This window comes from Peromyscus maniculatus, chromosome 5 (genome assembly GCF_049852395.1).
Source record: "Peromyscus maniculatus bairdii isolate BWxNUB_F1_BW_parent chromosome 5, HU_Pman_BW_mat_3.1, whole genome shotgun sequence".
In the NCBI taxonomy this organism is placed as follows: Eukaryota; Metazoa; Chordata; class Mammalia; order Rodentia; family Cricetidae; genus Peromyscus; species Peromyscus maniculatus.
This window is the reverse complement of record NC_134856.1, coordinates 45,886,244-45,910,077: the sequence shown is the minus strand read 5'-3', so window position 1 is coordinate 45,910,077 and position 23,834 is coordinate 45,886,244. Positions and strand designations below refer to the sequence as shown.

The following is a 23,834-nucleotide window of genomic DNA, read 5'->3' as shown; positions in this document are numbered from 1 at the left end:
TAATCACCTGTATAGATAATAAACAAAATATTTTCTTAGTCTTCTAAATTACTGTAAGAAGTAGAGAGCATTTTGTTAATTCTTTTAGGTGTAGAGAAGGCATTGTTCTTTCTGAAGACTGAGTAAGGTCAACTGAGAGAAGTGAGGAATTCACACTTTGGTTCTCAACACCATCTTGGAAGGTTTTATTGGTTTGTTTTATTGTACTTTTTCCTAAACCAATAACACTTGTCTTTCTTCCTCTTCCTATCACACACTTGTATAATGCCTTATGTGTTTCTTAACTTTCTCTCGTAGATTTATTTGTATCATCCTAGACAGACTGTAAAGCCATTAAAAGAAATTGGCACTTTTGTATAATTGGTATATATCCCATAATAGCTAGAAAAACTGAAGGAAAACCTCAAAAATCAACTTAGGAAATGTGCATTCATAAAACGGCAAAAGGTTAAGTTCCTTACTGCGTGTATAAATTCAAGATTGTTCTTCTACTTAAAATTTTTAAGTTGCAATAGTTTATCTTCCTCCGAGTGTAAATGTCAAGAGCCAAGGCATAGAGCAGCCTCACTTTCCCTGCTTTGGCAACTACAGAACCTCAGATGAGGCTCCATTAGAGTGTTTAGAATATAGACAAAATAATTATAGAGGAAAATAACTTGGCAACCTACCTGTGACCAGAAAAGACAGATTTAAATATAGAAATGTAAGTATGTAACTATAAATAATAAGTATTGATATTAAATGTAGATTGAAATAGATGAAAGATGGATACTAGAGACAGATGATAGATAGATAGATAGATAGATAGATAGATAGATAGATAGATAGATAGATAGATAGATAGATAGATAGATAGATATGATGCATATATACGTACATACATACATACATACATACATAGATGATCAACTGATGATAGATATGCTCAAAGAGCTGATGGGGCAGGAGGGAATCACTATTATTTAGAGTAATGAAAAGAATATATTATAAAATATTTGTTTCATTCATGTAGTCATTCATTATTTTTTGGCAACATTCCAGGCACTATTGGGCTTTGAAGGTGTTCAGGTAGGACTAAAAGGCAGTTTTTATTGACAAGCAGCTCACACTCAAGATGGGGAGCCTATGAAAAAGCCAGCAGATTACAATGTGGTCTAGAGACCAGTGTTGCCTTAACAGTTTTGTGATAGATGCTCTTGGTCCTTCTGTGGTTTAGATTATTAAAAATGTCACACTTGCTGCCATTTCACCCTGAATACTCCCCCCTTTAACAGTACTAAACAAGGAAATAGCAATGCCTGCATTTCACTTTTCCCATGTCTAATAAACAGAAACACACATTGTTCACAATGTAAAAACAATGCCTAAACAATGCATTTTAATTAGAGCAGCTAAATACTAGCAGGCAGTAACCACTAGTTTCCTAGTTTAAAATCCAATGCTTAATTGAGAAAAACAGTAAAAGATAATCCAAATGTCTAGTTAAAGTAAATACCTCATTAAGCTTTGGTGTTATTGGTTCATCATTGCTATTCATTTTAGCCTCCGTTTGAATGCTTCCCATGGAATTAACTGAACCATAATACCCAGTTGTGTGAGATTTTGTTTCTTACTCTTATACACAGCTTCAACTTGCTTTGGATTTTAAAGTAGTTTTAATAATGATAATAATAATTTTTAAAAAGCAATGCTCATAGGCAATTGTTCTCTCTACAGAAAAGACTATGCACATTTCTCCTCGATTCAATTTGCGTCAATAAACACACGCCTAATGACCACCAGGAGCTTTCCTGACACAAAGGTAAGCAAATCACAGTCCATTTCTTCAATGAGTTTATAATGTGCAACTGATTCCAAGAAGTTTGAAAAGAGCAGCAACCGACAGGTCAAAGAAAATTATCATCATGTGCCCAAATAGGCTTCCAAATTATCCATGTGCTGAGGATGTTCATTAAGTTACTCATTTTCTCCAATTGCAGCACCTCAGCCAGAGCAGGGAGACCAGTTCTTTGATTGCAGTATGTCATCTCTAGCTCACATAAGAGCCAAGACATGCTTTCTACACCGACAAAGAATTCATCTCTCTGCATCATCAAGCAAACCTCCTTTAGTTTCCTTTATCAAGGGATATGCAGTCACGGCAGAAAACCCACCCCACTTTATCACAACCTGACGCTTTCCTGCTTTCTGTCTTGGAGAGCTGGCAAAACACAGCAGTATATCCATTTATTAATGGTATGTGTATATGCATTTGATACATGTAATATATATAATACATACACATATCATATACATATGCATATATATATATAATCAACTCTATAACTTCAAACACAGTTCTATATATTAGCCTCTATCTTCTCTATCTTCAAGAGAGAAAGATCCAGACATCTCAGTCATCAGACCAAACCAAATAAATACTTTTGACTGGCTTCATTGATAATATAAGAGCATCATGTCATCTTATAAACATAATATTTTTAGTCTTACTTCTTGAGTTTCTACACTTTTTAATGGCCTGGTAAGACTTTTTTTACCTTCTGAGGAATTTACTCTTAGTATATTCATAAATTAATTATGCATATTTTCCCTTGAGAAATGGTGTCAGAGTCATCCTAAAGGTTCTATGGCTGCTTTATATAAGAGACTTATTAACAAGTTTCAGGATGACTGTGCTTCCAGCCCTCCATCCACACGCGTGCGCCCGTGCACACACACACACACACACACACACCAAGACCCATATATTTTACTAAGAAAACATACCCAGATGCTGTCTTCTTGTCGGTACTGTTTCCAGTTCCTTCCGCTGTCACTAAACATCAGGAGATAGCTGGTCACCCAGTTGGAGCTCCCATATCCACCTTGGGTGGCCACAGACGTGACCTCCATCCTCTCTCCAAGGTCAATCTGCAGCCATTGATATTTGTTGGACACAAGTGGAGACCAGCCACCAGCTCCTTTTGCGAAAATAGAATATTGGGAAAGAACACATTAACATGGAGTGGAAATGCTGGTAGACTGTATGGAATTCAGAAAGATTCCCAGGATATGGAAGGCCTCATAATTATATTAAAACATAGGAAAGCAGAAATGTAGTAGACAAGGCTAGACCTGTGCTGGTTGTGTTCATTTAGAGGTATTAGAAGTTTCCCGGCACTGGAGAGAAGTTAGGAGGTCTCATTGAATATTTTTAAATGTTTTGTGTGAAAGGTCATGCCAACATTTGGTGCCAGAGTGCTCACTGCCCATGGGCATGACTGAGTAATCGTGTGTGGTCTTTGGTCTGTCTCTGTTCAGGGAGAAAATATAAAGAAGAAAGTCTTGGTGTTGGCAGAGCTAACAAGCCGAGTTTAGTTGTACATTGCTTGGTACATTGCTAATTGTTGAATAACAAAGATGTTCAGGGTGTTACAGTCTTAAGAGAGGGGCAGATATTGAAAAGCATGTTTGAAATATAGCCCCAAAATCATTAATGGTAAAACACTGTGCAGGAAACCATAGCGTAAGAAAAGATGGAGGTTTCTGTGCAGTGGGAGAATGGATTGGGTTTGCACTCGTATAAGGGAAGATGGCTACATGTGCACTTTTGCCATCTTTGTGATTAGCCACAGTAGGAGTGTGTAAATCACAGACTGGTAAACTGTACAAGCAAGCACCTATCCCGCACTGAGACAGTTTCCCAACGTCCCAGGCCAGATCTGAAGAAGAAGAAAAGAAGGAGGAGGAGGAGGAGGAGGAGGAGGAGGAGGAGGAGGAGGAGGAGGAGGAGGTGTGTGGTGGGGAGGGTGCTAGCAAATTGAAACACCACAAATAAGCTGCCTCTTAGCACTTGGGAGGGGACCAGGAAAGTGCGATACATATTCTAGGAAAGAAGGGGTGGTGCAAAAGGTGTTGTGCAATATTTTCTTCAAAACATTAAAGCAGTGCTCATGTCTCTTTTATTAGGATGTTTTATTTCCCCCTTCAATATAATTTGGGAATTACTCCAGTTCTTAAATTACTCACTGAATATGTAAGATACACACACACACACACACATACACACACACACACACACACTCATGCACACATACACAATTATTATTAAAAAGAAGTCACAAAATAGAGCTCACACATTCTGGAATGCAATATCCAGGAGCTGGAGAAATGCCTCAATGGTTAAGAGCACTGGCTGCTCTTCCACAGGATGCAGGTTCAATTCCCAGCATCCACATGGTGGCTCACAACTCTCTGTAACTCTAGTTCTAATGGACTCAACGCCTTCTTCTGACCTTCCACAGGTTAGAACATGCATGCAAGCAAAACATAGCCATACACACAAAACAGAATTTAAGAAATATGCTATCTATTCCATGACTCCCCAAACAAGACTAATCACCTAGGTTTTCATCTCATTCCTCCCTTTGCAGCCACCTCAAGGCTTTGGTAATAAGATCTGAAATTTTAAGCACAGATTACCATCAATTCACACACAGTGTGAGTCAAGCATTACTTTTATATTTATGAGCTGTTTATGAAACTTTGAATATAAGCATAGTTCGAAGAAACACTCCCAAAATATCACTTTTATGTGTGGCATACATGCCATTATAACACATGAAGGGACATACCCCGTGAATGACTTTTTTAGAAGACATAAAGATTCTGTTGATGAGAACACAGTGAAACTCTGAAAGGCACAGGACTTTGTTCTTACTGTTACTTACAACTCCAAACAAGAGAAGGCTACCAGGTAGGGGCTCTGGGATAATGACACCCCAGGACGGTATAACAAACTAAAGCTATAAAGGGGGTTCGTGTGTGACAGCTGGGATGAGGGTTACTAGGTTTTGTGAGCTTCCAGTAAACTGATTAATTTGAATAATTTCTCTAGAAGAAATTCTGGGCTGTGGGGACTGTTTCTAGCCACGTGGTGCCAGGTTTCCCTGTGAGTAGGGCTGATGCATGGTGACCCAAATGTTTAGAACCCAATAACAGAATGGGCTGGGGCATAATCAGTTGCTCTAGGCAAACTGACTGGTCATTTATCAAGGCCTCAAAACTAACTCAAAAAACATTTTTAAAAATTATAGCAATATCCTCTCTTGGTGGTATCTCAATAATTCTTGCTTGCCTTAGGATATGGTGCCCAATATTTACTACACTATACTGTCTTTAGAGCAAGGGGGTTGGAAAGACAGCTCAGCAGAAGACCCAAGTTTAGGTCTCAATAATCCACCTGTCCTGTAGTTCCAGCCCCAAGGGATATGGTACCCCTCTGGCCTCTGTGGGTACTGTACTCATGTTCACAAACACACACACATATATACATAATTAAAAGATAATTTTAATTTGTAAAAAAATACTTTTTCACAATTCCTTCTTTTCCTTCCTTCCTTCCTTCCTTCCTTCCTTCCTTTCTTTCTTTCTTTTTTTTTTTGGCAAACCATTAAGTAGAATGGTATTCTACTCCACAAACTGGAAGTGTACAGTCATCCTTTCATAGATTCAGGATATTTATACAGCAAATAATTTTTTTGTAGGTGTAGTTTTATTTTTCAATTTTCTCTGTATTTACTCTTAAAGAATGCATGTGACTGGGGGCTGGGGAGATGGCTCACTAATCAAAACACTTTCCACACAAAACTGAGGACCTGCGTTCAAGTCCACACAAATCTAGGAATGGTAGCCCAGTTCTGCAATTCCGGACTTTAAAGGTAGAGACAAGAGAATACCTAGAAGAGTTCAGGCCAGCTAGTGTGGTGTATGTAGCACTAAACGAAAGACATTGTCTCAAGCAAGGTGGAAGGTGAGGACCAACACTTGAGGTTGCCCTCTGACCTCTACATGCAAACTATGGCACATGCATACTCCACCACACGCACACACACACGCACACACAATTAGCTAATATGCTAATATTTTTATAATGTGACTTGAGAGTGGTGGAGTCATGTTGGTCCCTAATCCCAGCAACCTTGATTCAATTAGAGTAGAATGCTATTCATACTTAAGCAGGAGAACTTGCGGGGCAGACATGGGCTGTGTTGAAATAGGGGTGGCCCAGTGCTGTGTCTGGCACTGCTCTCTGCTGTCCACAGGAGGTGTTCCTACTCTCATGGTCTCTTTTAAACATAGATATTATTCTTGGAGGATCTACAGCACACCCTCTGTAGAATCCACCACAGACATCTCACTGGGTCGTTGAACCCTCTGTGGGAACTGCTCCCATCACATTATTCTTATATCCAAGCCAGCACTTTCTCCACACTCTATTCCCTGGCATCCAGTGAGGCGGCAAGTGCTGTAAACAGAGACATATGGGTACCTCTCATTGTCAGATATGACAGTAAGAATCTGTAGTTCCCAGAAAACATATGGGAATGAAGATCAGAAATCCTTAGCTAGCAGACAGCAGCAACAACCTCCTTCCCTGCTTACCATGGACCATAGTTTTTAAATACACTGCATGATGGAGACAGTGAAGGAGTGAGTATGTCCATCCACTGTCCTAGCCAATCTCTTTTCTTCCTTGGGGCCTATCAAATGCTTGGAAGCTGAAAGTCATTGTAGAGCTGGATTTAACCAAGCATCTTAGGCCCTCCAATTGCTGTAACTGAAAATCGTTCTGAATTTTGATCATTTCTCACAGTGAAAACTTAGAAAAGAGGGGTGCCCACAGGCAGCTACCATCTTACTTTGGAAGTTCTGCATGCAGAATTTTGTCTCTATTAGCTTATACTTCCAAGAAAATGCTGACAATTTTGCTTCTTATTCTTTCTAGTTAATTATAATGATCTGAAGTTGGTAATGAGGTTATGTTGAGAATTATATTTTCATCAGGAATATCACAGTACTTCTGTATCATTTCAGGACATCTTTATAATTCTGTATTTAAAAAACAAACAGGAGAGATGCATAGCAAGGTAAATGTTCAGGGTGATCTGAGTGGGTTAAAATTGGATCATCAATTCTCATCAGGAGTAAGAGGAACCCCTGAATGACCGCTCCCTCTTCCCAGCATCACTCACAGTTACAGTCCCACAAGCCGACTTGAAACATTGGCAGTTAATTGACCTTGAACATTTCAATTTCTTACCTGTGGTGAAAAGGTACTACTGGTATGCAAATTAAGCTATCTCATTAACAAGGTACACTGATAAAGTAATGGAAACTCTGATGCTTCCAGGCTTTACCAAGTAATTTCAGTAGGATAAGTCAGCCACAGGGGATGAAAAGATTCCCGTTGTGTTTTAAGCTGCGAGGCTCTGCAGTGGTATATGACGGAATGCGCTTGTTAGAACTTTAAGAAAAATGTTGAGTAGCAGTGGAGAAAATGTGAGATAGAAATGGATTCATCATTGGCTGATCTTGGCAGCCTTTGATGGCAGGAAGGGACAATGGTGACATGAGATACAAATGGCACTGCAGCTGAGGGTCACACTGCACCAGCCCTCTGGTCACTGCCCATCTATCTAGCCTCCAGAAGACAAACCATCAGCACAGCTACTTTTTGTAATAGAGAACATGATGGCTAACTCCAGCAAATTGAAAACTCTGAATTACTATAAATAAAGCACTATAATGAATTCTTTATTTTGTTTATTAACTAAACCTTTCAGCTGCTAGTCAGTGTTATTTGTCCTTAATGTGCTTTTAATATGCTAATATATTCAACATCACAGTAAGCCAATACCTATGAAACTAAAGACCATCTTTTCCTAACTCTATCTATTTTGAGGTTACTGATAGTAAACCTACCCAAAAGTCCTGTCCCTCCATTTCATTCTCTCTTCACATCACAGGCTTTCTTCTCCAACCCCATCTACCTGTTTCTCCATCCTTAGCCCTGATTCTGAGACTTAGCATAATCAAGTGCCACATGTGCTTCAAATAGAAGCATTTCTCTTTTATTTCTTTTTAAAAATATTTACTTACTATTTTATGTGTATATGTGTGCCTGAGTGTATGTCTGTGCATCACATATGCATAGGTGACCATGGAGATCAAACAATGGGATCAGATACCCTGGAAATGGTGTTATAGGCAGTTGGGAGCCACCAGATGTGGGCACTAGAGCCACACCTGGATCATCTGCAAGAACAGCAAGCACGCTTAATCACTGAGCCATCTCTGCAGCTCCTAGAAACATTTATGAACTCTTCACATTACAGCTTGGAAACTCATATTGTAAGGTCATCCCACCTTAATAGAATTCCTAAATATTATAGTATTGTCATGAGAATTCAATTTTTTAAAGCCTATGAAGTGCCTATTGATTTCCCCACATTCAGAAATTGTGACAGTCTATGCTGGCTGTAACTTTCTGGGTTGTGAAACTATTATTATTGCTATTGACTCCAAGCAAAGAGTTGTCGTCACAGTAAAGCTGAGCTTTAAAAATGTTTACTGGTCTGACAGATCTATGGGTCTGAACATAAATATGTAGAAGGTAATTTACTCTCAATCTGGGCCTTCTTTTTGCAGCGGGTAGTAGTTAAGAGAGACACTCATAACAGCTGAGAATAAACTGCTGTGAGGGCTCAGCTGAAGATGGGACATCTATATAACCGCTCCCCCCCCCCCAATGCTTAGGAAACTCTGTAGAAAATGGGGCAGAAATAATGCAAGAGCTGGAGGAGGGGGTAAGGCTTGTGAAATGCTGTCTTCTGAACATGACATCGCTGCTGCACATATGAACTCTTGGCAGCTGTGACACCTGCACAAGACCTTCACAAGAACAAGCTAGTTATAAATTCCAGCATGAGTGGGGGAGGGGCTACACAACAAAATTGTGGTGTCCCACACCAACCTGAGGAACCATTGGCAATGACTGACTGCTGGGGGTATGTCTTAGTTAGGGTTTCTACTGCTGTGACCAGAAACCATGACCAAAAAGCAAGTTGGGGAGAAAATTGTTTATTTGACTTATACTTCCATATTCCTGTTCATCATTGAAGTAAGTCAGGACAGGAACTCAAAAACAGGGCAGGAACCTGGAGGCAGGAGCTGATGCTGAGGTCATGAAGGATACTTCTTACTGGCTTGCTCCACATGGCTTTCTAAGCCTGCTTTTATAGAATCCTGGACTACCAGCCCAGGGATGGGACCACCTACTATGGTTCCTCTCCCATTGATCACTAATTGAGAAAATGCCTTACAGCTGGATCTCATGGAAGCATTTACTCAACTGAGGTTCCTTCCTCTCTAATGATTCTAGCTTGTGTCAAGTTGACACACAAAACCAGCTAGTATGGAGGGATCACTTTTCTTTTGTAGTATGGCTATTGGTAGGTTCCCTATACCTAGTGGATCCATGTCCATAAGGGCAGCACTAACTGGACTTAGTGGTTTTAAGGGAAAGGAGGTGTTAGTTGCCCAGAAATAATTAGAATGGAGATAATAGAGTGATGTATATGATCAAGATACATTGCATACAAGTATGAAATTTTAAATAAATTTTAACAAATAAATAATATTATCTCTAATAAAACAGTTGGCTGTCATTGCCTGTTTATTGTTCTTATAGTCTTTATAATCTCTTTCCCACTATGATCCCTGAAGCACTGAAAGAAGGAATATAGATTGAACACTCTGAAGTCTCTCTATTCTCTACACCTTGAGCAGTTGAGGTTTCTGTGATAATTGCCATCTACTGTAAAAAGAGGTTTCATTAGTGACAGTTGAAAGGTACAAGAGTCTATGGGTACAGCAATAAATCATTAAGAATTGACTGAATGAAACAGCATTTTCCAGACCAAACAGGGCAATGGCACATATGAACTCACAGTGTCTGTAACAGCATGCACAAGACCCACACAGGACCTACAGAAGCTCAAACCAGACAAAACCCTGACATGGAAGGCAAAGGTGGTCATGAAATCCCAACCCCTAGCCAAAGAGCTATGGCAATTGATAGTTGTTCAGAAAAGAAGAGTCTGTTTTCTTTAAAGGTGTGGCACCAAGCAGGTTCTACATGTTCTGATGGATGGCCCCATGCCCAGGAAGCAATGAGCAGCATAAATTGCACTTGATGGTTATAAAGAGAGAGAGAATACAAAATGGGGTAGGTGGTTAGGGAAAGGAAGGATGAATATGGGAGTTGTCAGAGGGCTAAATAGTATCAAAATACATTGTATAAAACTCTCAAAGAATAAAGAAGATATTTAAAAACTACTTAGTGACCAAATGATGATACAACACAGCATTTCTTTGAAACGTTGCCTACCATGTTTAGATTCCCACAGGACCTGCCTCTGGAGCATATGTTCCTATGAGTTATAATGACAGACAAGCAAACTAAAGTGTGTCCAGTGTGTGTTCTATAGGCTCTAAAGAGGAATTTGCAACTGTGTTAAAATTCATTTTCAAAATTATCTAATAAAATAAACTATATTTTCACATTTCTTCAAACGTGGCTTAAAAAATATTAGAAAAGATAGTAAATTTTCCCAGTATTATACAATGTAGTTTTGTTTGTTTATTTGTTTAAGACAGGATTTCTCTGTGTAACAGCCTAGGCTGTCCTGCAACTCTCTCTGTAGACAAGGCTGGCCTTGAACTCACAAAGATCTGCCTGCCTCTGCCTCCCGAGTGCTGTGATTAAAGGCATGCACCGCTGCCATCGCCGTTGCCGCCGCCGCCACCTCCGCCATCACCACTCTGCTTTTTTTTGTTTTTTGTAATATAGTTTTTAAGGGATGAAAATTTACTTTTAAATTAAAACTTAAAATTTAAAAGAAAGTTTTTATTTTAAAAAATTATTCTAAACTCTTTATGACACCTCTCAGTGATATGTTTTATCCTAATATTATGTTGAAATAATATAAAATTATTTATATTTATTATAATTATATATATTATTTATATATCAGTGTTAGTTAATTTTAAGTAGCCTGACTGACTGAGTTGTGTTTATGCCTTATACATCCAATGTCCAGTTATTGGCATTTAGTGCCGGGGTGGGAGGGACATCTTCGATTTCAGGAAAGTGACAGCAAAGATAACACTTGGCTGGAGCCCTAAAATATAGGTGAGAATGTGCTTCATTCCTTACTCATATTTAAGATAGGATGGCAGTCACTTCCTGTGTTTATCGGGGAGGTGCTATGCCAAATTAATGCAAGTAGAGACTACAGAGAGGGTGGGTCCAATTTCTTCCTCAATGGATGAGAACACAGGACATAGACATTGAAGGACACAAGGCACAAGTGACCATAGGTGAGCGGCACTGCTAGCCACCATTAGGACATCTACATTTCTAGAAAATAATTGCCTTAATTAAAAGTGTCACAGGAAGGTTTCCTTCAAGGATAATTACTTCTTTTTTCCAAGTGGGATCTTACCTATATTTCCCCAAAGAGTCCCCATTTGCCTGATTCATTTTGAACTTGACATTAAATTACAAAAAAAAAAAAATGTACAGAATAGAAAGAGCATGGTGTTGATATTTGTCTGATTCCATTAAATGGTATGTGTTGTCCAGGGAACACCATTTAAAGTCTTTCCATGGCAAAGTAATTCTTTTTGCAGGAAGAAAATAATACTTCGATGATAAATTGTAGACTGCTGCTGGTCTCTTCTTGAGGTCATTCCTGGATCTTGGCATTGCCTGCTCTGGTCTCAGACTGTTTCTGGAGTGGGCAGATGACCCTAGGCCAGGCCAATGAAGCAATGGTGGAGTGTTAAAGGGGCTATTAAAGAAGATATTTCTCTGCTGGTGAGAAGAGGGGATGCCAAGACATAGAAAAACTTATAGGAAGCCTAACCAAGTGAAGCCAACAGAGAAGCAGGGGAAGAGAGAGAATGTAAGGCCAAGATCTAATGATGGGTCCAGGAACCCTGGCTCTGCTCATTGGAGCTTTGGTTTTGTGGGCTGTGCATTGTCCTCTACAACAGAAGCTACTCAGGACCACTGCTGCAGCTGCCTCCTCCTCCTCCTTGTCCTTTTTCTCTTCATCCTCCCTCTTCCTCCTCTCCCTTCACTTCTGCCTCCTTTTCCTCCTCTTCCTCTCTCTCTCACTTCATCCTTCCCTTCTCCTCCTTCCTCCCCCTTCTCTTCTTCTCTTCCTTCTCCCCCTCCTCCCTCTTCTTCCTCCCCCTCTTCCTCTCTGCTTCCTTCTCCCTCTCCCTCTCTCTCCCTTCCTCTCTCTCTCTCTTTCTCTCCCTCTCTCTCTCCCTCCCTCCCGCCCTGTCTTCCACCCTCTTTTCCTCCCTCCCCCTCAGTCCTGGTCCATCATTGCCTTTGTTCTCTAGGATGGATTCAACCTTATAAGGAGCTGTCCATATCACTTACAAATTTTCTTGTCCCATCTGATCTTATGCCAGTTGTAGCAAACATTCCCTCCCAGTCATTCAACTGAAAATATTCTTGTACAAGTGACCAAAGAATACCAGATCCTCAAATCCAATGTCCAGACTTCAGTCCTCCTACCACTTGAGCTTATGGAGATTCTCATCTTTGGGATCATTCTCTATGTCTTCATGTATTTATTTTATTTACTTAGTTCCTGAAGTATTGAACTCTAGAATTCCCTGCTAGGTTATTGACTGTTCCTTCTCAGGCTCACTATTGTCCATTCTTTTTCATTTGCATTTATTTATAATTATGTATTTGTTTATCTATTTATTTGTGGGGGTTTGGGATGGAGTAGGGGTGCAACCATGCCATAGAGTACACTATGGTGTGTATATGGAGGGCAGAGGGCAACTTGCAGGAGTCAGTTCTTGCCATTGTGTGGATCCAGGGAGTCCTTTCTTCATTTTTCTCTCCAGTCATCTCTCAAACTTGAGACTCTTCAGTTCTCAACCTCTGGCTCTGTTTATTTCCCTTCTATTTTTGTTCTTTGCTCTCTTAGATAGTTTATGTATCTACCCGCATGCCACCTGAGAATTTTACTCTTTCTTTTATAACACTTCCAACCTTCCCCCACCTTACTGTATACATTAGGTCACTACAAGTCTTTCCTTCCAGTTTCTCAGGATGGAAAACTAAGGAGAGTCACACTTGATCCCTTCCTTTTTTCTTACACCATATATCTCAAGCACTGGAGGATGGTGGTGGTGGTTCTCCACTCCCATAACCTTCATGGATGCTTCCTTGTCTCAAGCTTCATTGTGCTATCCTGGATTCTTGCAATAACTGCCTAATGATCCTGCTTTCTGTCTTTGTCCACTGAGACTCTCTTCTCTACACAATATGTATAAATACCACCCCTGAACTCAAAAATGCTGCAGTGACTCTTGATTGCACAGAGTGAAAAACAAAGTCCTGTTGGGACCTGCTTTCCTTCTACCCTCCCATCCCTCCTTCTTTTCTTCCCAACTGCTAAAGTTTGAATGTGCCTCCCCCAAGTTCATATGTTGGAAAATTAAACCCCAATTTTATGTTTGAAGGTTATTGGGTCTTAGGGAGGTCATTAGGATAAGGTCAAAGCCACAGGAGTGGGACACTCATGACAGCACCCATACCACAGGACAAAATACACACACACACACACACACACACACACACACACACACACCAAATTGGTTTACTAACTCAGTCTTACTGAGTGCTTACCCTCCACCTTACTATGATGCCAGAGGATCTTTATCAGATGCCAAGAAGATGTCGATGCCATACTCTCAGACTTCCTAGCCATCAGACTTGCAAGTTCACACAACACCTTGCAAAATCAGGATCATATAGTCTACCACACACCCCTGCTGTATGGAATAGCCACCACCATGCTTGCCATCCATTGTTGACCAAAACATTATGGGCCTGAGTGTTTGAACTCACACAAGTTATGCCTGAATTAAACAAAACCACAGAATTCTTTGCAATGGTGCACTCAAATTGAAAATCTAGAAATTTGGCTGAGATGTCAATCTCATAGCCCACCAATCAGCTCACAGTTGCCCAGTTTAGTTACTCCAAACTACATTTCACAGATGTATCTATAGTTTTGCTTTTTTTTTCAGTCTGGATACAATGAAAATGAGATGCTTTCTCTCTTCATCTCCCCAGCAGGGCCCTAAATTAATAATACCTCACTAAGTTCTCCTAGGTTTGAGTTCTTTGTTGTCTATCAATTTTGCCTCGCAGCAAATTGGCAGGCTGACTTTCAGCCCTTCTTTTTGTCTTGCCAGATCAAACATTTCTGAAATCTTTAATAATTCAGAGGATTGAAAAGTAAATATTTATATCCTTTCTCTGTTCAGGCATTTTGATTTATATATTTGATTTTTCCATTTTAAGACAACCAAATTTCCTCCAGAAGTCCAATAAAGCTACAAAAAATCATGCTTTAATCAGTTTTTATTTTTACCATGCCGAGTTTTAGCTTATTTAAATTAGCAGTTTGGTGGAAAATGGTTTTGAGTACATGATGTCTAGAAAGTCAGATGATGATCAGGATCTGCCCACGATTTACTTTCTAAGCCCATTATAATACTTGTCTCAAAGCTCCCATTTAGATCCATTATAGTGAAGCAGGTCATTTCAGTAAATGACATCATGGATGGGAGATGGTGCACTGGCTCAGAGGTTTAAGTAACTTTCTTTTTTTTATATCTTTTCCAGCCAGACGGCAATGATAAGCTGTCATGAGCCAAATGCCCCCACACCACTCCTTCTGGATCACCAAACTAAAGTCACTCTCCTGCCACCAACAGACATTGTCTTCACACAACAGTTGGGAACGCAGCATGGGCATTGGGTGGTAGACGTTGGGGCATGGTGCATCACGAGCGCAGAAAGTGAAAAGCCAGTCACAGGTGTTCGGTTGAATACATGAGTTAATATTTTTCTAGTCTGAAACAAAAGCTTAAATATACTAGCAAAGCACTGTGTTTTAATATATATTTATGGGGGTTTATGAATTTGATAAATATATTCTTGGATGTACATATTTTAATTCCAGAATATATTCCTTTGTATTATCTTCCTGCTGTCATCGTTATTGTGCAGACAACAAGACCAATGGTTAGTGATGTACCCAGCCAAAGCAGCATGAATTTCTACCCCTCAGATGGAGTGCAGTTAGACAGAATTCCTTTCCTCCTGATATCAGCTCCTTATACCTTGCCTTAGAGCCTTTAACTTCTAAAACAGATGACTATAAAGTCTTTGTCTCTTGAGATGCAAATTGTCATGTAGCCTCTTGCCATTTTCATAATCTTGGAATGTCTTTCTCAAGGACCTATGAGACACCCCTTTGAAAATCAAGCAATGAAGACGAGGTCCCTGTCTTCCAGGCTCTGTGGGAGACTAGTAGCCCAACTTCCTCAGGCTCCAATTAGCAAGCAGATGGTCTGATCACATTGGCCCGCATCCCCCCACACACAGTGTCCTCTGGTACATTTCCACTAGGTCAGTCCAGTGCCTCCACCGGATTGTTTCAAAGGAACTGAGTTCAGTCTCTCTCCTCTATTGACCTCTACTGCAATGCTCTTCACTAAAGTCTGCCTTGGCTGCCTTCCTCAATCCCGCCTTTTTTTTTTTTTTTTTTTTTTTTCTTTGACGGGAGATTATTGCTCTGTCTTGGCTTCTTTAATGTAACATGATTTTTGTTGTTCTACCCAGTGGGTTATATTCTCCAGCAACTCAACAATTTTATAATTAGAGTCTAAGAGAAGAATGCCTTGTTGTGAATAAGGGCCTGTCTCAGAGTTCGACAGCCATTTCCCATTGTAGTGGTCAATGCCCAATGGTTACTACTGTATTCCTGTGTTATCCATTAGCAGAAAGGAATCTGGACAGTAGCATAGAAGTGTCATGCAGCTCACTTGGCACAAGATGGTCCTTGCCAAGAGAGCAGACAAAGGTGTAAATAAGCTACTACAATGGCACTGAATGGCAGCAAATATCCAGTGCTGGGTACCAACCCAAACATGCTAAGCAGATATAGAAGGTTCAAAGCACAAGGATCCATCAACAATCCTCAGTCACCTCTGAAATAACAACCAAAATCCATCACCAACTCACACAAAGGCATCATGGATGTCCTTCATGAAGCAACTACCACTTTGGAAGAAGGAGAAGAAATGTTAGGAAGTTAGTATGTCTGATTTTTCACATGGATAGGATTCACACATTCAAAAGAAATTATATTAGTCAGTAGAGAGTAGGAATTTGGAGCAATGTGATGTGGGGGCTGCCACATACAGTGAGGAGTCTCTGGGCAGAATTACAAAGAATTCTACCTTAAAACAAAATAGCTATCAACACTTTGATAATCATGAGTAATATGTGAGATGCTTGAGTTACCTTTCAACCACCACTGACCTAATCATCAGACTCAGGAGTTTGGAACAAGTTGGAGATGATCATACCAAAGTAGATTTCAGATCTGAATGACCTATGTACTTTAGTAGTACTATGAGCTACTCCAAGATTGATGGACACCCTAAAAGCTGTCAACAGTACATCTTATAAGTATAAATGGATGTGGAGAATAATGCAATTTCCATGTGTAGCCAACCAAAATTGGTAATTTACAATTACCAAAACATCTTGCCATTTATAGGACATGGGTATATTCACATTCACACTTTAGATGAATTTACTGGGCATAACGATGATTCTTGGTTCTTACACAGATTATCTGTCTATCTATCTATCTATCTATCTATCTATCTATCTATCTATCTATCTCTACCTACCTATCCAAACTTTAACAGTCACAGTTTTCTACAGTAGTATGTGGAGTGGTATGCAAATAGGATTAGAGTTTGAAGCCAGCAGGTAAAATATTTCCCTGTGCACACATTCAATTCTAGAAATGCTTCCAAATGCAGACCTTTCTGCTACACAAAGAATTGCTTCCTCTAACATCCCTGCACCCCAGCCAGCTCCATCTGGCTCTTGGTCTATGAAAAAAAGGGACACACAAGGTTATGATTTAATGAAAAATTGAGTAGAAAAAAATGTTATTATGTGGTTTATGCCAAAATTATTCTACTACTGTGAGTCTTGCCTAGGATCCACACACATTTGAATATTTTGAATTATCCTTGATAATTTAATTATTTTAACTGATTTATTTACCTTATTGAATAAAACAGATCAAGTTTCATCATCTTTGATCTCTAAGTATTGTTCTGTACTAAAATAGTGAAGAATAGGAATGAAACAAAAATAACCAATGCTAGGTGATTTTTTTCCAGAACACATGCTTTTCTTTCATCTATTAATCTGATTATTTAATTTTTTTACTAATGTGTGTGCAGATCTGTGTGAGTATTCACTGTATGTACCCAAGTGTCTGAGGAGGCCAACAATGGGTGCTGGATCCAAAGGAGCTGAAGTTACAGACAGGTGTGATCTGCCTGATGTGGATGCCGGAAACCAGCTGGATCCTCTGGAAGAACGGTAAATGCTCTTAACCACTGAGCCATCTCTGTGGCCTCTACCAGTCTGATTTTAAGCTATGGTTATGAATTTGTCTTTGGACTTCCTTTGTATCCCCTAAACTGAAAAGAAACACTCCCTAAAGTCGCACACCACTTGTCAGTTAGTCTGTATTAGAGAGGGAAGGCAGATGTTTCCCTGGTTTTATTACAATAAAGTGTAGCCCACATTTGGAAGAAGCACAGTAACGTTTATTAGGAAGTAAGCAATAGGGAAAACCAGGCATAAGATGGAGAAGGGACATCAGTTTATCTTTGTCTTATTTCTATTTCTGATACACAATGGAAAATTCTAAATTGTCCTTTTTGATAAAAGAAAGTCTCACAAAGCAACCTCATCTCCACTCAAACCAATGAGGCCTTTCACACTGTTGTCAGGGCTACCTATCATCGCTCATGGTTCCCAGTGTATATATTGATCCACTGAGTCATAATAAAACGGTGCTTCCAGCCGGGAGTGAGAGTTAATGCAAACATTTTCTGGATCAGAAAGATGAACCAAAAAAGGAGAAGAAGAAGAAGTTTGTGTTTCTGCCTAGCCAATTTCAAATTGCTTCTGGCAATACTATGAATCTCATCAGCACCTCTGTTTTTCCTACAAACTCTGTTACCACTCAGGAACATGAAGCAACTAAAGAAACAGAAAGTGAGTGTTATTGCAGGGGCTGCTCCATGCATGCTCATGATGCTACAGTAATTGCAAAAAGCACGTACTTTTGATAAACAAAATGGACATTCACCAGCACAGATCGTTATATTTGAAGCTGTCATTGCTTTTATTACATGCATCTTCTGAAAATGTGTAACCCATAGTTATGAAAGGATGGTTTTAAAACACCAGGGGTCAATTTGATGTTTCGAAAGCACCTTCAGAATTCAGAACTTTGCTTTCTTAGTTTAAGACATTTGCAATTTGTAGCTGTAGGAAATGTGAATGTAGTATTTCCTGAGCCAGCTAAGCTCAACAGTCAACCATAAATGTCAAGAACTTTATATTTTCGTTTAATGGCACCAATTTTTCCTTCAACAGATGCATAACTGAGCACAAGAATATTGTGTTGTATAATTGCCCTGGTGAAAATTTTCAATCTATGGTGTTTGCAGAATTACATGCAAGCCTGAGTACAGTCTTTCCAGCATTTTATGTTCCTTTATATAAAAATGGGAGGGACCATCTGACAGCAGGGGCATTTCACTTCAGGGGAGTCTCAACAGGACATTCAGGATTTGCCTGGTTCTGAAGAGCGAATGCTTTCAAAGCAAAAAGGGGGCCTGAGAGAAAAGACTCATCAGGACAGAGTCAGTAACTAGCTTCTGACCCTCGAGGTAACCTCCTTCTGTATCTCCTATTGGCATTACATCTTTGCCTGTTTCTCTTCTCCATCATGCCTTTTAGCATCATTCATGAATCTCCCTTTCTTGCCTTTCGCCGAAAAGCCAAGACACCTCCATTTTCCTCTACCTTTTACATTCTCAGTGAACCACATTTTGGAGGACCCTTGCTACAATAATACTTGTGGTTGTGAAGTTTGAATCTTGTCTCTTCTGGATTTGCTTTCCCTTTCATAATTACATAGAGCAATATCTCCTCTGTATCTATTCCTGGACATTCTATAGATATCTTAAACTCAGAACTCCAAAAAGGGACACTTCGTCACTTTTCAAAACCACATGGCCACATAACTCCAATCTTCTACTTATTTGCACAAAAAAAATCCTTTCTAATTATTCTCTCTCAAAAATACCATGAGGTTGCCATATCGGGTCACTGTGACTTCAAAAGTGATTTTCATTGTATTTCTTTCCTTCTCTTTATTCCTGTCCTGATTGGAGCTCTTGTTATCTCAAAAATGCCATAAAAAAATCTTCTCAGCTTATTGGTCTGTTGATGGGGGTATAAATTTCAGTAAGATATCATCTAAAATGAAAGAGATTCTTTTCACCTGAGAAAAGTGGGTTCATGATTACTGGAAGCATTAAGATTGTGGGTGAGCACAAAGAAGCGTAGCCCACACTGGAAACTCTGGGAAGACTTCCAGAGATAGTCATGTCTATGCTGAGATCCTAAAAGAAATGAACTAAGATAAGACAAAACAGTGGCTTTCCCGAAGGAAGAGGAGATACAAGCTCTGCAAGTGAGAGAGACCACAGCATATTCAGGGACTTCTATTTGTACCACATAGTTGGACTGTAAAGTCATAGAAGTTGGCTTGAGATGAAAAAAGAGGCTATACTGGTAAGAGGAGGCTGATCTTAAGGGCCATAAAGGATACAGTAAACACTGACAGACCGAGAATTAAGGCTGTTGGAAGAAGCTAAGAAATGAATACATTGCCAGTTGGCAGTGTAGAAAGATCTCCTAGGTCAAATTACAGAAAAAGAAAAAGCACGTTTAGTGCTGTGTTATTAATCAGAACTGGATATTCTGAGGCTCAAATGAAAGCCATATTTTTTAGAAAACACCACGAAAGGGGAAAAAATAATAGATGCTTTGGTGATGAAGGATGGACAGGATCTTGTGGTCTATGGATAGCCTATAACTACAAGGTGTTAGAGCATCATTTAAGATAGTAGAGAGGGAAAGGGTAAGTCCATGGTGAGTCCATAATTTGGAGAACAGTCTAGATGGTGGTGCTAAGAGTAAAGTGTGTGTGTGTGTGTGTGTGTGTGTGTGTGTGTGTGTGTGTGTGTGCATGTAGAGGCCAGAGGTCAATGTAGGGCACCATTCCTCAGGTGCCATCCACTTTGTTCTCTCACTAACCTAGAACTCTCCTAGTAGGCTAGATCAAGTGTCCAGCAAGCCTCAGGGATCCACTTGTTTTACTTCCTCAGGACTGAGATTACAAGTACAAGCTACCATGCCAGGCTTTTTCATTTGGGTTCTGAGAATTAAATTTAATTCTCATGTTTGTGCAGCAAACACTTTACCAACTGATCTCTCTCCAACCCTAGTAGGAAAAGAAACATTTGAAAAAAGAAAAAAATGAAACAACAGGAAATCTGAAGAAATACAAAGGATTTGGGAAACTGATCAGTGGTTCAGTTTGGAACCCAGGCACAGCTCTTCTTGGTGATCTGAATGAAAGGAGTAGCCTGGGCCTGGTGGCACACATATGTCAATCCAGCTGCATGGAGGGTTGAAGCAAGAGAGTCACAAATTCAAGGACTCCCTGGGCTGCACATAAAACATGAAACAAACCTGGAGAACATAGGGTCACATCTCAAAACAAGAAGTAAAAAGAAGGCTAGAGATGTAGCTCAAGGGTAGAGTCCTTACTTGCCTGGTATATAGGGGGCCTTGAGTACTAGCTCCAGTACTACCAACAAAGGAAGAGAAGGCCTAGGGCATAATGGGTAAGGCAGGAAGCCATTCCTTTTTGATCATTCACACTTGCTGGAAGTCTTTAGTATGTGCCCTTTGAATAACCAACCTACTTTCACCAGCCCTTTGCAATTCCTTGTATAAATCAGTTCAAGTCTTAGCTGCAAAAGCTGCTTCCTATTTAACAGGGCATGTAACATGAGGTCAGTCTGGCTTTGTAGCCACAGGTGACAACACAGGTGTCTATGAAACCTGTTCTCATTGTCCATCATTTTATTTGAAATACATACATAACCCTCTTCCTCTCCTTCATCAAAAATTTCCCTGCCTCTACTTCTCAACTGCACCTCAAATATCATCTCTCCCCAAACCTCACTGGTTAACTATGGAATCTGGCATAGGAAAGGGTGGCATTTCCTAATGTTCATTATATTAGTCACTAAGACCCATATCTCATGCTAGAATATCAGCTTCATACATGGATATGGCTTTACTTAAACTTTTGTGACCTGGTTAAACATCAAAGTGTGGCTTGTCATTAGTTGGTCTGCCATTGTTCTCATGTAGCCAAACTCAGAGTGACTGAAATAAATTCGATCGATTCTGGGATGAAATCAGAAGGTCAGAGGACGACGGAAGCTTTTCCTTTCTGGTAACGAAGTGAAAAGACCGAGCTTTGTAATGAGCAAAGCCGACATTTCAAAGGATCTTAAAACCACTCTGTCATTTCTTTTCTAAGAAATATTTGGTGATTAATTCCCATCCATCTTTTTTTGAGCATCTGAAACATGTTTTGAATCTCAATGAAAACTTCCCCAGTGTTGATATCATAAAGTGTCTTAGAATAATTAAATATATTAAAACTTTACTTGTTTTGTGCATAGATTACAAAGTGGCTAATGTTTGTAGTTTTGAGTGACATGAAAATGACTTACAGATTGTCTGCATATGTGTTTTAAAATGTGATGGAGACACATATGGGGCATACATGGAGTAGCATGGTGGATCTAGTGCTTCAGGCATTTCTAAGTCTTCAAAAAAATTGTGAAGGCTCAATGACCTCTGGATGGAAGAAGATATCAGAGAGTTATAAAAGGGCCACATTTTTAAATTTCCCATATGTCACTCTGCACATCCAAGAATATAGAATTTGTTTCTCTAATCATATAAGCTAATTATGGTTTTAAAAACTTGAAAACCATTATACTGATTTTAAGTAAATGGAACTACCGTATCCTAGAAGTTATCATTCTAATTCTAGTCTATATCATCAGAACCTTCAATATATAGCTTAAAAGACTGAACTAATGTTTGATATAAGTGAGTACCTATATGTTGAGTAATATTTGATCACACTGTGAACCCAGAGATTGCATTATTCAGAAAAAAAATCAACCATAGGTCAAGAGGCAGAGCAAGCAACGAGCTGACTGGAAGTAACCATAGAGAGTGAGGGGAAGTTAGGAGGTCAGAGAGAGAGAGAGGTGCACAGGAAGTAGAAGGGAGGAACATCTGGTACATAAAGAGAGTGAGAGAGACAGAGAGAAACAGAAAGAGAGAAAGAGTTCTTTCTGGGAGGATGGCAGAGGAAGGAGGTCAGTTGGCTGTTTTCTCTACCTCTCTGAGCTAGAAGGTTTTCATGCCAGCATCTGGCTTCCTAGTCTTTATTGGTAAAATAGAACGACAGAGACTTAGTTAAAAAGGACAATTGCTTCCCTTCGAGGAGGCAACTGAGGTGACCACAGGACAGGAAGGCTCCCGGCAGTCACAGCCTCGGCAGCCAGATAGTGGCTATGGAGGCTTAGTCAGCAGCTGAAGTACCAGTGGGTTCAGGTGCATCCACTATGCCACAGATAAAACAACTATATAGTGCAAGTAAATGAGTCTGAGACTACTAGACATACCTAGAAACCACCCATGTACTCCATAACATACTGTATATTCTATGTCTCAACTCCCTGGATATGGGCTGGAGATATAGCTCAGTTTGCAGAGTGCTTGCCTAGCATTCACAGAACCCAGAGGTCCTATCCCCAGAACTTCATAACTGGGCATGGCAATGTATACCTGTAATTTCAGCATCTCAGAAATAGAGGCAGGAGGATCAACAGTTCAAGGTCATTTCAGCTACATACTGTCCTAGATACCAGCATTAGATTCATAAGATCTTATTTTTAAAAAAAATAATGAAGAAAGAACAGTTTGTTGGATCTTGGCAATGGGGTTATATGATGGGATCCATTGTTTTTCTCATTCTTGGTGTGAAAAGACTAAAGTCAATGGTTGTACAGTCACTGGAGAATGATCCAGGAGCTCTGGTGATGTCAGGTAAGCCATGAGCACAATATGATTCAGAGGCTGTTACTTATGCACATGATGTGGATTCTACTTCCAGGGTATTTATCTCTTACAAAGGAAAAACACAGGGCTGAAGAGATGGCTCAGTAGTTAAGAGCACATACTTTACCTGCAGAGAATCTGAGTTTGGATCCTAGAACCTACATTGAGTGGCTCACAATTACCTGTAACTCCAGCTCTAGGAAGATCAGATGCTTTTGACTTTGTGGGCATTGCACTCGTCTACAAATAGTCACATATACACATAAACACACACACACACACACACACACACACACACACACACACACACACAAGAATGCATACACATATAAATTAAAATGTATCTTAATGTCTTAGTTTGGGTTACTTTTGCTGTGATGAAACACCAAGACCAAAAGCAAGTTGAGGAGGAAAGGGGGTTATTTGACTTGCACTTCCATATTGAAGGAAGTCAGAACAGGAACTCAAACAGGCCAGAAACTGGAGGCAGAAGCTATTGCAGAGGAGGGGTGTTGCTTTCTGGCTTGTTCCTCATGACTTGCTCAGCCTGCTTTTTTATAGAACCCAGGACCACCAGCCCATGAATAGCACTACCCACAATGGGCTAGGCCCTCCCCCATCAAACACTACTTAAGAAAATGCCATACAGGCTTGCCTACAACCTGATCTGAGGAAGGCATTTTCTTAATTTAGGTTCCCTCCTCTCAAATGACTCTAGCTTGTGTCAAGTTGACATAAAACTATCCAGTATGCTTTAAAAAAAAAAAAAAGCAACAATTTGGCACATTTGGAGACT

General features: G+C 39.8%; 1 protein-coding gene across 1 annotated transcript in view; it reads right to left on the bottom strand.

Annotated features, from left to right (window-relative positions):
- Positions 1-23,834, bottom strand: part of Cntnap4 (contactin associated protein family member 4) — a 282,485-nt gene that overhangs the window by 191,883 nt on the left and 66,768 nt on the right. The window contains exon 3 of the mRNA XM_006974070.4: positions 2,767-2,960. Within this exon, the coding sequence (XP_006974132.1) occupies positions 2,767-2,960 (194 nt within the window). The remainder of the gene's footprint in view (positions 1-2,766; positions 2,961-23,834) is intronic.